This window comes from Hyaena hyaena, unplaced genomic scaffold (genome assembly GCF_003009895.1).
Source record: "Hyaena hyaena isolate Hyena2069 unplaced genomic scaffold, ASM300989v1 scaffold_103, whole genome shotgun sequence".
Lineage (NCBI taxonomy): Eukaryota > Metazoa > Chordata > Mammalia > Carnivora > Hyaenidae > Hyaena > Hyaena hyaena.
In genome coordinates this window covers 565891-579748 of record NW_024080735.1, presented here as the reverse complement: position 1 = coordinate 579748, position 13858 = coordinate 565891, and the positions used below count along the sequence as shown (strand labels likewise).

At 37.2% G+C, this 13858-nt stretch overlaps 1 protein-coding gene across 4 annotated transcripts in view; it reads left to right on the top strand.

The window, feature by feature from the left end:
• Positions 1 to 13858, top strand: part of CUNH1orf112 (chromosome unknown C1orf112 homolog) — a 43808-nt gene that overhangs the window by 23171 nt on the left and 6779 nt on the right. For all 4 annotated transcript variants that reach the window (XM_039235789.1, XM_039235786.1, XM_039235788.1 and 1 more), the window contains 7 exons: positions 1200 to 1386; positions 2115 to 2197; positions 2549 to 2600; positions 4001 to 4090; positions 9162 to 9347; positions 11132 to 11254; positions 12334 to 12429. In XM_039235789.1, coding sequence (XP_039091720.1) covers positions 1200 to 1386; positions 2115 to 2197; positions 2549 to 2600; positions 4001 to 4090; positions 9162 to 9347; positions 11132 to 11254; positions 12334 to 12429 — 817 coding nt within the window. The remainder of the gene's footprint in view (positions 1 to 1199; positions 1387 to 2114; positions 2198 to 2548; positions 2601 to 4000; positions 4091 to 9161; positions 9348 to 11131; positions 11255 to 12333; positions 12430 to 13858) is intronic.

Here is a 13858-nt window from a genome sequence, read left to right as displayed (position 1 = left end):
CTTCAGATTCAGTGTCTCCCTCTCTCTCTCTGACCCTCCCCTGCTTACGCTGTCTCTCTCTCTTAGAAATAAATAAAAACATTAAAAATATAAATCTGTAACAGATGCTAAACATATTTTCAGTGCTTTAGAAGATTATGCCTAATACTCAGTGTTATAAATGTTGAGTGTAATAGGCAGATGTGTTTACTAACATTTAAAACTGAGCTCTTATAAACAGAATGCTAGGTGCCCGCAAGTTCTCTCCCGGGAGATTTCACTCGTTTTTATCTTCCTTGCCACTGCCAGGCGGTAGTTTCCTACTCCATGTGTTATACCTACTGTATGTCCACCCTCTTCTCTAGCCTGTGCCATGTGCCACCTACCAGGGTCATCCACCTGAAGCTCAATTGTGAACCTTCTGTTCTCAAAAACAAGCGTGGTGGCAGAACTGCTCAGCTTTGCATCTAAAATCCATCCCAGTCTGCCTCCATCACCCATTTTTGCTGCTCATCCTGTCGCTTGCTCTGGTCATACTGGTCACTCACACCTGCTTTTCCTCATGCTTTGTCTTCTCTACCTGTTTACATTTTGCCTTTTCTAATTTGTTATTTAAATCCTCTATGAAGATGTCTTAAGCCATTTCAATCTTAAAATGACCCCTCTCTCTTTTTATTTTAATGTTTGTTTATTTTTGAGAGAGCGAGAGACAGAGTATGAGTGAGGAAGGGGCAGAGAGAGAGACACACACACAGAATCTGAAGCAGGCTCGAAGATCTGGGCTCAAACTCATGAACTGTGAGATCATGACCTGAGCCTAAGTTAGACACTTAATTGACTGAGCCATCCAGATGCTCCAAAATGACTCCTCTCTTATACATATTTTCTATTTTATATAGAGTATCTAATGTATATTTAAATTTAAGGTTCCTTGATAAATTTTGTCTGTGACTTTGTATAGTTCAATACTATGATAAACACTTGATTTAAAAAAAAGGAAAAAAAGGTACAGAAAATTCTTCTCCATTAAGAAGTTTGTCAAACAATGGTTATATTTTATTTTTATGGTTACAATATTCACACATATTGGAAACTGTTGATATATACCTCTTGAGACATTTTGCTTTGCTAAAAGAACCCCCCCTATGTTTTTATATTATTATTATATTTGCTAATTATTAAAATGTTAATAATGTTCCGTGTTCTCAATATCCCTGCAGGGTATCTCTGCTCAAAGCCATTTTCTACAGTTTTGAGCAGTGTTCTGGTGAACTCTCTCTCCCTGTTCATCTACAAGGAGTAAAGAGTAAAGGGCAAGCGGAGGTTGCTGTCACCTTGTATCAGCATGTTTGTGTTCATTTGTGCACATTTGTCGCTTCCTTTCATCCCTCACTGTTTCCTGAACTGGTAAGTTTGCTATCTGCTGGGCTAAATTGAGACCGCACTTCTACTTTCTTTTCACTGAAGTTTTGATTTATATACAGAAGACAGGAATAGTTATGTATATTCTTTTCAAATGTCATTCTCTGAGTTTGCACATTTCACCCTATAATTCAGTTGTGTTTTAGGAAATGGTAATCCTGGAGTCCTGTAATATTCAGATGTAGTGGTCAGCCAGAACATTTTAGGTGGCAAGATATGGAAAGATCAAGTGAAAAGGGGAAAAATGTTTGGATATTACCTAATTCAGTTCCATAAAGAGAAGAAGAAGCAAATAGCAGATTGTAGTACCAAGTCTGTAGATCTTAGGCAAAATGTTGATTTTCTTTAATGGAATTAAATTAGAAAAGATTTTGACAATTGTGGGGAAGAAATTCTTAGAATTTACATAGGGATCAGTATTCTTTAACATGTTTTACAGAGGTTAATATCTAGCACTAGAATCTTTGTGGATCCTAATGATTGAGTAACCACATATAAAATCACTTTTGAGTCTCCATAGCTCGGTATAATGCTTAATATACGGTAGGTGGTCAGGAAATGTTGAGGGAATGATATTTTAGGTTCTTTCAGATACTAGAGTTGAGCCTTCCCATTGAGTTTCCGTTATTTAGATTGTGATGGTGTTTTGTTGTTTTATTTTGAGAAATGTAATGCTAATAATAATTTATCATGAACTTTCTGTTTTTCATTAGGATGTTGCTCTGTTGAATGCTGTGCTTAGTGCTAATCTGATCACCTCTTTGTTAGCTATGGATGTATGGTGCTTCCTTTCCCGGTACAGTGTACTTTTTTGGTTTTTATATTGATGTACAGTAGTAACTGAGAGTAAATGATGTTCTAATGTAAGTTTGAAGAAAAATTCTGTCTCAATAACCCTTTACTGGCTCCCTGAAATGGTTTGGTTTCGTATCCTAGCATTAAATTAGGAACTAGGTTCCCTTTTTCGTTTCTGGGGTTCAAGCTGATAGATACCTGTTGCTTAGGTAGTTTTGTATATCGTGATGTTCCTTGACCATGGATAAAATTGCAATTTAGAATACTTAGTGCTTTTCAGAAGTTCATCTCATTACTTTTTTGAATAATTGTATAAATTATTTCATAAAGACTGTTTTCTCTTAAATCACAGATATGGGACTGCTGAACTCTGTGCACACCATGTCACCATAGTGGCGCATCTGGTGAGGAGAATAACAAGGCCTAAAACATGCAATTTTTTAAGGATATGATAATCTTAAAGAATGTGAATATCAAAAGGAGAAATAGTTTGGTTGCTAAATTGTTTTGACAGTTTCTTTGCTGTGCTTTAATTTTGATGTTATTGAGAAAGATGTACCAGAAACAGTGTAAAACTGGGGAAATTGTCTCATATTTTCAAAATCTTATAGAATTTCATTAATTGTACTGGGGAACAAAGACTAGGTTAACTGAGAATAAATTTAAAATTGAATGCAAAGTAGAAAATAAAAAGGTCGTAATATTGCTTACTGAGAGTTCTTTTTTCTTTCTCCCTTGAATATGACTTAGACAAGGTGCTTTTTAATTTTATTGTCTCTCAGAATGATTTGAGAGGAACTGATGTGACAGGGATTTATGCCTTTTGGGAAAGAAATCATGCTTTGTGAGTGGATATAAAGAGAAAATGATGTAGTGATGATTTAACCTTGTCAGTGTTGATCTTTTCTGTTTCCAGGTTTTGAGATGTTTGATATATTCCATATGATATGGTCATGACTTGTTTTTGTTTTCAGGTTTTTGTCCCTGGCATGTGATAAAGATCTTATGTCGGTCCATGTGTCTTTCATTTCTTAGTAGCTACTATGTCATATATTTCTTAGTTTACGGTTGAAAGATGTTGTAGATGAAATGCAGTGAGATGTCTGATGACCTGGACAGCTGGTCTGCATGTCTCCATGGCTAGCGGTCCGGAGTGCTTACCCACTTCCGAATCCTTAATACATCTTGCACAAGACAGAGCCAAAGTAATTTTTATGTTATATGTATTATTTTTCAAATAAAATAAAAGCTCTCCTAGTATATTATGATAGGAATTGATTGCCAGAAAATGGAGCTTATAAAATCTTTTAATGGAGCTTCTATCTTAGAGTTATATTTACCTCTGCACTGTTGTGCTTTAGATCTTACAAACTTCCATGAATTGTCTTTGAGTAGAAGATTGACATACAAAGTTATCATCAAAATAGTGATATGAAATAGAAATCCCAAAGGGTTGGTTTTATTTTTCTTTATTTTTCCTTCAGATTTTTGTGTATATTCTAGTTAGTTAGCATATGGTGTAATACTGTTTTTAGGAGTAGAATTTAGTGATTCATCACTTACATATAACACCCAGTGATCAACACCAAAGAGTTTCTTTTTAAATACAATGTCAAAATCCTTTTCTCATAAAAATAATCTAGGTTAATGGAAGAAAAACAACTTATTTAAGAAAAGCTCTAAATAAAAAATCTGAATTATTTATAATCTTAATTTCCAAAAGAGGTGCTGTTAATATTTTGGCATATGACAGCTTGTAAAAGCTATGACTTTAAGTCGACTCTCCTCTTCTGTCTTTTCCCAGATAAAATCTTGTTCTGGAGAATGTTACCAGCTCACCAACCTGTCAATACTATTAAGGCGACTCTTCTTCTTCATGGCCCCAACCCAGCAGGCAAGGATATCATCTTAGTCACTGTCTTTGGGTAGCTGCTGAGAATTGGATTTCAGACTCTCTGAAAGCTTCTCATTGCCCCATTTATTATACATTTAAATGTTGATGTAATCTGAGTATAAATTTTTAATGTATTTTGTTTATTGCTTTTAGATAGGTTTAGACTTTGATGTTGTAAAAGAAAAATCAGAGCCACACAGTGTGGTTAGTGATAAAATGGATAAAAGTGGATTGTTGCTATAGGGGGAAAGAGGTGTCAGTGTAGAACTGGGCTCGAGTCTGAATATAGCACAGACTGGTAGGGATTCACATTCAGGGAGCAAGGTGTCGGTCAATGGGTGAAAACTACTAGGAGGAAGTGGTGGTTCTTGCTTAACTGACTAGGTAAGATTCTTGCTAAACACAGACCAAGGTGATCAAATAGCAAGACTGAGGATGCTTTCTAAGTGGACTTAGCAGAATTCTTGCTAAACCTGGATGCTGCAAGCCCAGGGATGGACACAATTCCAGACGGAAGACTAGTTGAGAAGGGGCATGGAAGAAGAACCAGACTTGAGTTTGGTCAGGACAGTGTCTTTGTCACTGTCTTTGCTGCAAGTTACAGACAGTCATTGTCTTCCTGAAGTATATCTTTCCCCTTGTTTCTCAGACATTTAAGATACTGACATGAGAAGGTTCTGTATGCCCTTCCCCTTAGACCTATTGTGAAGACCTAGAATATCATTTATGCCCTTAATGGTGTCTCTTATTTTTTACAGTAAATAAGTTGAACTTTTGGGGAAAATGCAAAGTACGATGAACCTTAGTTGTTTGCTCTTGTGAGGGAAAACTAGCTCTGCCATGATAAAGGAGACTCTCCAGTTATGGAAACCTGTGTAGGCCAGTGCAGTCCCTTGGACTGGTCACTTTGCAGCTGTTTCAGGAGCTGCTTTAGGAGGTTTTTTAAAAATATAGGCTCCTGGACCTTCTCCTGTGAATGGTGTGGGTGCAGAGTAGAGGCAGTGCAGCGAGGCCCAGTCATTTGTGTTGTTATTGCTGTTGGAATTTGTACATGATTCTGACATGGATACAAGCTTGGGAACCAGTAGGTTAGTGAAGGGGGTTTGAATCCTGTCTAGCTGTGACCTTGGCCACAGCATCCTTTCCAGACCTCTTTCCCTGTCTGTAGAATGGCAGATATGTGTTAATCCTTTTTGAGAAATTTCGTAAGGAGCCAGATGTAATATATGCAAAACACTTAGCATAGTGCCATGCTTAGAAGGGTGCTCAATAAATATTGTTAGTCGTTTCTGAATAGAGTATTTGCAAGTGTATTCTGCTTTCCTGCCCAAGAGAAGTTGGCCAAGCACCAGAGGAGCCCTTCCGACCTCCTCGCCGTCTTCCTTGCAGGTGGTGCCGAGGCCGAAAGTGCACCGGGCCCACCTGCTGGCCTTTTAGGAGACACGTAAGCATTGCTGTTTTCCCTGTCAGAACCCCAGAAGAGTCATCTGTTCCAGGTCCCTTCGGATTTTAGTCCCTTTATTCCCCTCTCAGGGGTCTTTTCCTCGGTTTCTGGTACACTGTTCTTCATAGAGGCCCCATGAACTGGGAGCCCTTCCTGAGGGTCCTTTTAACCTCAGTTTTCCCATTTGTTAAATGGGAATAATAAAATTATCCTTTTCCTAGGGTTGTTGTGAAATTTTAACTTGTAGAATAATTCCACTCAGGACGAATGATCTCTAAGTGAGGTCTAGAAACATGGTTGTAAGTGAACTCTAGTTAGTGTTTAGATATTTCTTAGATACTCCTCAATTTTGTAAGTTTTTCCAAATAATTGAGGCTATCAGATTTGGAAGTTATGGATATTTGAATACTTACTCTTAACTTTTTCCTTCAATTATCAAATACTGGTTTCCTGGTCAGATTACCGTGCTTAAATTTAAAGGGATGTGTCTGAATTTGAATTCTTGTCTGAGAGTCCGTGGGAGTTAGTTAATCCTAAAACTGAGGTACTAACCTTCTCTAGACATAGCTGGGACTTGAAATGAGGAATGTAAGCTTCTCCAAAGGATCATTTAACAAGTGTTCCTTCTGCCAGGCTCTGCTCTTTCTCCTTTCCCCCCCATGATGTGATCCCTCCTCCTGAAGGAAGAAGGGAGGGAACGGGCCTTCGCTGAGATGGATGGGGCTGCATTCTGGACAATCCAGTTCTTGGAGTTCCCGCATCAGCCTGGGGTGGGGTACTTTGGGGTGTGTTCATTCTGCACACGAATAAACAGTAGTTCAGGGAGACTCACTGTGACAGACAGCAGGGCGGGGGGCGGGGGTCCACGCCACGTTTGTCTGACTCCTCCCAAAAACTGTGCTTCCCTCTCTCCCGGCTCGTCCCCCAGCTCTTCTCTGGGCAGCTGCTCTGGGGCTTCTTGTTTCCTGGCTGCCAGGCTGCCTCCTTGTTCCTATAGCTATGAAATCTGCTTTCCTTGTTGAGGTGTGTAGAGCTTGCTCATGAATTTTAAATAGTGTTTTGTTTAAAAAAAAAACTGGAAACCGCTGTGCTATGTCACAGTACCAGAAAGAACATATAATCTAGTAGAAACTACAATTTATTAAAGTGAAAGGTGCTACAAAAAGAGTACCAAAAGTGGCACAGGTCAGGTTTTGTTAGGTGTTCATAGCTTAGAAGATCACTTGTGGGGGGTGGGGGGTAGGGGGAAGCACGGGGAGAATAGGGGAAGCTGTTGGAGATGGAGACATTTGTGATACAGGCTAAAGGATGGGGGGGAGGGGCAGCTGGGGCAGGGGTGAAGGCGGGAGAGCATGTGCTGGGGAAAAGGAGAGACAAGCAGCAAAGCTGGAAATAATTACTTGTTTGCATGCAGGATGTTCTCTTTTTAAAAGGTGAAATAAAAACCCAGATTCTCTATCAGTGATGCAGCATTAACATAATTGAAAATAGTTAATCCCAGTACAGTGATGTTTTACTTTTTAAAAAAAAAAGTGTGGCAATAATTTGGGGGGAACTACCAGTAAAAAGAAGATTAAAATGTGTTTCTGTTTCAATATAGAGAGTAATAATTGATACCCAGTTTCTTTCAGTGTGAAACTGTTAATATTTCCGTTTTGTAGAAACAAGCAAAAGTACAAGGTTACTGAGAAGAAAAGATTTAGCATACCTGGTTTAAGTATGCTGATAGTTGTGCTGCCATTTTTATGTAAAATAAAAAGTACTGTCAAAAGAAAAAAAGTACAAAAAGTATTTGAGCCCACTGTTGTATTTTTCCTCTTTTCTCAATTTTAATAAGGGAAGTCCTAAGTCTCTACAAATTATTCACTTCTATCTCACTAATTATGAACTGTTATTAGCACTGGCAGTTTTAAATATATTTTTTTAAATTTTATTTATTTATTTTGGGAAAGAGAGTACGTGGGGGAGGAGCAGAGAAAGGGGGAGAGAGAGAGAAAACCAAGCAGGTTCCACACTGTCAGTGCTCAAACCCATGAACCAGGAGATCATGACCTGAGCTGAAATCAGGAGTCAGACACTTAACCAGCTGAGTCACCCCAGTGCCCCTAAATATTTAAAATTGTATTGAGACCAGGGTTTTCAAACTCAGAATAGTAAATAAATCACTTTCTCTGTAACAAAATTTGTCAGCATCTACCCTTTTATGTTGTCCAGGGCTTTCTTATTTATGATTTCCATTTTGGGAAGGGAATTAGTTCATTCACTCATTGGATTTTATTATAAAGTAAGGTCATGTTCGATGTTTATCAGTTGGCACAATTCTCTTGGCTCTCTTGGTGCAGTTTGGTGTCATGAATAAAGCCACTTATTATAATAGACACAGCTCATCAGAGGATCCATTTTTCTGGCTTTATCAGCTATCCCAGAAGATAACCACACAATTTCTCTCTTGTTTTGATAGCTAAATATTATCTGCAGACAAAATCCAAATATAAATATAACATATAATGTAAGAGAATTACTCTGTAAAATTTAATATGGGTTTTTTTTAACATAGAAAGTTTTCATTAATCAAGTAGATTTGAGATATTAAAAATTGAATTATTTTTCTTAAAAAAATTATACTCCTAGATTTATACTTTAGAAACTCATTGCACATTATTTTTGATGTTTTTCCACCAGAAACTTGTATTTTAACTTTTTCTTTTTGAAGGTTTGTGTTCTGTTTTTAGCTACTTTGCTGATGCTTCATTTTTAACAAACCAATGCTATTTTTCTGTTAACTTGGCAAACTCTTTTAATTATTTCAGTGGGAGAATGGATTTGCTAGGCACATGGCTTCGAACTGGTGGCTTGCATTTGTGAAACAAATTCCATGTGTCCTCTGAGAGCAAAGCCAGCTAGCCCAGTGGAAAATTGAACCGATGACCTTTGGTTCTTTTTGTAGGTCCTCTGTTCTAGTCAGCTGGAATAACAATAAGCCGCCAAGGTTGGCCGAATTGGTCTTTTGGCGTACCTTGGAATATTACTGTTTTTTTTTTTAATTGTTTTTAATGTCTTTGTTTTATTTTGAGAAACAGAGACAGCAAGCAGGGGAGGGGCAGAGAGAGAGGGAGACATAGAATCTGAAGCAGGCTCCAGGCTCTGAACTGCCAACACAGAGCCTGACATGGGCTCGAACCCACGGACTGTGAGATCATGACCTGAGCCGAAGTCGGACGCTTAACTGACTGAGCCACCCAGGTGCCCCAATTACTTCTGACCTAACTGAACAAGGTCATGAGCACACATGTTCTTAGGAAAATAATAACTGGGTAGGATAGTATATGTGCTGCTGAGGCCAGCACTTAATAGGATAACATAGCTACCTGACTTATAATAAAATGCATTATTTTTAACATCTCTCAGTGTCTTCATATCATGTTCCACTTAAAAGTGGTGTTTTGCATTTGCAAACAAATGCAGCAACAGCAAATATAATAATGAATGTTCATGTAGGTTACTTTGGTCCTTGTGATATTACTACTCAGTTAAAAACTTTTTAAAATTATAAAACACAGAGCCAATTCTCAGCTTTTTTGCATCCATTCATCAGATCATCTTATGTTACTCTTCAATTTATTTCAGGTGGAATTTATCCAGGAATTTTCCCCAAAAGAAGCAGAAAATCTGTCTCTGTGGCAATATATTTCCTTCCAGGCATTACCTGCCGAGCTTAGGAAACAGACTGCACAAGAGGTCATCAGAGTAGGCATTGGACAGTGTAAGGAGTGGCTAAGCAATAGTCGAACTTTGGGAGAACTTGAGTCTCTGGTAAGAAAAGAATTTTGATTGGTTTGATTCATTTGGTAGCTGTTTATTGAGCACTATTGAAGATACTAGTGATGTGTTAGGTACTAGTGATGGGTTGTTAATGAGAAGGATGCAGTCTCTCCCCTCAGGTTAGAAACTAGCAAGCTTTTCAGATTCTACATTGTAAAGGGGTCTGTGAGAAACTTACTATTATCTTGATGTAAATTATATTGGGGGCCGAGGTTCAAGACACATTGGCCCAAGATGCAACTCAGTATAAAAATATTTTATCTGCAGTATTTTTGCTGACACATCGTCAGATTAGGCAGACATTCTTCTGACAAAATGCAACCCTCATTTTATACACACCAATTCTGAGTCTTTATGTAGCTTTCTATTGTTCTCTCTTAAAATAATGAAATGTAAAAGAAATTAATCTATAAGAAGAAATACATGATTTTTAAAAATTGACTGAAAAATTGACTACTACATGTGATTTAGTTGTCCACTTTAGTATTATTTCCTCCTTTGTTCATTCATTCATCCAGTAAACATATTTTGAACGTTCTTATGTGCCAAGCACTGTTCTAGGCTTTGGGGATAGATCAGGGAACAAAACAAAAATTCCTCTTCTCATGAACTAACGTTCTAGCTCAGCTGTGGACAGTAAAATAGGTAATAAATATATATGTAAATGTATAGTTACATTTGGGATCAGTTTGGGATAAGTAGAAATCAAGCAGGGATGGGGACTGGGCATTCAAGGGATTAGGGGACTATTTGCAATTTTAAATTATGAGGTCAGGGTTTTCTCAAGGCTTCGATCTCCACACAGTGTAAATGTTCTGACACTGTTATATTCATGGCACTTGATGATAATTATCAGGATAATTTAAAACATATACATATATTCAAAGGAAATACAAGTTTTATTTGCATTTATTTTGAGAAAAATTTGAAATACACAGGAGTAGCTTAGATTGTTCAGGTTTTGCATTTATTGTGCACTGGTTTTTGTAGTTAAAAATAGAAAGTCTTTTGTATTAGGTAAAATAATGTACCGGTTTTCTAAAATTGAATATATCTTTGCCCTGATCAAAACTTTTATTTCAGCAGGTCATTTTACATGCTTATTTGTAGAAGGAAATAGGTAAATCTTCACTAAAAAGCTGTGTGGTAATCCTTCAAACTTAAGCATTGTTGAAGTATAATGGATTAAAGGTGTTGTTACTAATCATTGTGTGCTCAGTCCACTGCACTCCTGGCGAGTCAGAGACTGAGATTCCAGATATAGATAAGAGTGAATCCATAAAAGATAGTTTTAGTTTCAAATTCTAGATAGTGGACTTCTCAAGTATTGTATTTACTTATTGAATGCAGAGTGTTGCTGAGGAGTTTTAAAGATTAATTATGAACCCACAACAATACAAATCTAGTAATGTTAAAAGATTTCTGGGCACATCTTGTGAAAAAAATAGTATTTTTAGTTGATGAATATTATAAAATTAGCTTGGTTACACTGATAGCCTGTATCATTGTATTAAAATACAGTACTGTTTCTATTTTGATATTAAATTTTAACCTAAAAGGAAAAATATGTAGAAAATGAAGTAGATATTTCTATATATAAGGAAAATTATTTTAAATAAAATGTATTAATGAAGTAGGTGAAAAGATGGCATTGGGTCTTAGAATATAAATTTGACACTGGGTTTTATGCAGAGTTATGTTAGTCATAACCTCTGGGGCCTCAGCTCCCTTAGACTGGGATCTAACTCAGTTCTTTCCCTCTGTCTTCCCTGTAGAACACACAGCTCTCTGCTTTGCTTGCTGTATGTAACTCTGCTAGTGAAGCTCTGGATACTGCACAGCAGACTGCAGTTACAGAGATTGGGAGTCAGCTTTGGGCGTTTTTAAACGCTAAACTGGTAAGGAAAGCAGCTGATCGTTTCCCTGAAGAACAAATAAAATATTGAAAAAAGAGAATAGCACCTAAATTTTCCTGTAGAGTGAAATGTATGTAACTTCTTTCAGTGCTTGTAGCACTTGCAATTAGAACTTAAAATACCTATTTGTGCTCTGTCAACCAGTTCTTTTTGAGTGTGACAGGATTCCATTAGTAAAACTAGAGTCCAGTAGAGTGACCATGACCATCTAACTATTTTCATGACCATTTGGACCCTGTTTAAAAAAAAATCAAACTCTTCTTGTATTTTTCTCTTCCCTGTTGGGTTAGTATAGCCTGTTTCTGTGAAATCTTTAGGGCAGTGGAGAGTGACCTGGAGTAAAGGCAGCAGGGACAAGTGGATGGCTCTGGCTGTGTCGGGTTCTTATCCCCAGCGATGGCAGAGGCCGGGTGACGGTCAGGCTAGGATTGGGATCGGTGCCCCACAGATTATTGTGGTTTACACATGACATTTAGTTTAAAAATATAAGCATGACATTTGTTTTCTTTGGGTGAGTAGTGCCAGCCACTGGAAGCTCAAGGCACCTTCACACTTTTGGTAAATAATAGAAATGGTTTTGCAGATGATGTTTTATCATTAAAGTTTACGTATGATTAAATTTACCTTCTGTAGTATTTTAACTTCAGGAAGTGCATTCCCCTGGTGTTCACAACTCAATCAGTAAATACTCACTGAGGATGTCTCTCCTGGTGATACAGCTTACCGTATCATGATAGAAACAACAGTTACGGAGAAGAGGAATGGAATTTTTAAGAACATAAAGGCATTTGCAGGTTTTTCAGTGGCAAGCAAAAGCAATTAGATCTCCATCTGAATTCAATTTCCTGGTCGTGATCTTGAGCAAATTATTTAACCTCTCTGCTCCTTTTTCTTAATTATTAGTAAATTGAGGGTAATAAGAGCTACTTCATAGAGTTATAAGGTGTATGTGAGGTAGTATCAAGCATATTGCTTGGTGTATAATAAATGCTCATCTAAAAGATAGTTATTTTCATGTAATTGAAAATTTTCACCATAATTATTTTGTGCTTTTATTTAAGGTAACAGGTCAACCTTATGTTCAGCAGACACTTAGCCTTTTACTGTCACTGTTGGGATTTTTTGTTCAAACTCTAGATCCTCATCTGATAAGTCAGGTAAGAACAGTGAACAAATTGATACTTTGCTGAGGAAATTGTTGAACTGGTATGACTTAAAATAGCTTCTAGAAAACCATCCTTTTTAGCAATTTGTCGCTCAGTTTGCTTCTTACCCCTTTCCTGTTGAACTGAATGTAAATGTCACAAATTTTCTTTTACTCGTCCAGTAGACCATGGTTAGGGTACAGGGCTGTTGATTCAGCCTGTATCTGTTCTTCTTTATCTTCCTGATACCAAATAGTCCAAACTTTAACTGCCCTAGAGCATCCCTGAGGCCAGGAGGCATAGTTCATGTGTGAACTCTGTGTGCATGCCATGTTCAAAAGTATTTCAGCAGCTGTGGGAATGCGGACTGTAACCAATGTGGAATTAAAGATAATCTTCATGGTTTCTTTGAAAAAAATGATTTTGAAGTAAAGGACTACTGAATTTTCTCTCTGGCTCCCAGCTTGCATGGCTGGGGCAGGCAGAGTGAGGTCACTGTTGGGGTGATCCTTTTGATGTTGCCTAGATATAGCCTGCTTTTGGACTGTCTAAGCTGATACAGAGAGGAAAAGGCAAAAGGCCTTCATCTTCTCTGAAATGACTTAGAGGCTTTGGAATTAGTCCATCCTGGACAGAACTGATCCCCTAATAAAGAGCTGGCTTAAGTTAATAGGTACGTTAAGAAATAAACAGTTGTGAGGTAAAACTAATTATTCTTGTTTAGGAGGAGGATGGAAAAAATAATACCCTGTCACAGGACCGTATATGCTGGAAAGCAGAACTACTAACGCTTGGTTTTAGTAGCCTGGTTAGGGATTGTGCACATTCACAACTGAGTATTAACAAATATGTACTAATTAGCTGTAGTTTTAAATTACGATAATGTGTGTAACATGGATTAACAAAATTACACAGAATGAGAATACAGTAAGATCATTGACTCAGACTTTGTGGATTCTGAAGGTTTTTATAGTCTTTTGAAAAATCAAATATGGATAATTTTGATAGAATTGTGTTCACGTTAAAAAACCCAAATAACTAAAGTTCTAAAATTTCAACATAAGTAAATTGTTCATTTAGGTGTTACTTCTTTTATAGGACACTTTATCTCTGTGTTCCTTTAAATTAGGGGCTGGCAAACTATGGCTTCCTGGCGAGGTTCTCTCCTGTTATAGGACAAGAGCTAAGGATGATTTTTACATTGTTAAAGGTTTGCAAAATAAAAAATAAAAAATAAAAAACAAAGAATACGCAGCAGGGAACATATTACCTACAAAGCCTACAAAAAAGCCTACGTACAAAAAAATACTTTTACCACTTGGCCCTTCATAGAAAGTTTGCCAATCCCTGCTTTAAATAATGAACTTGCCTCACTAGAATTTAAAATACAGAACAACTTTTTTTCTTACAGCAGTTGGTAGGATGAACCCTGTAATAATTG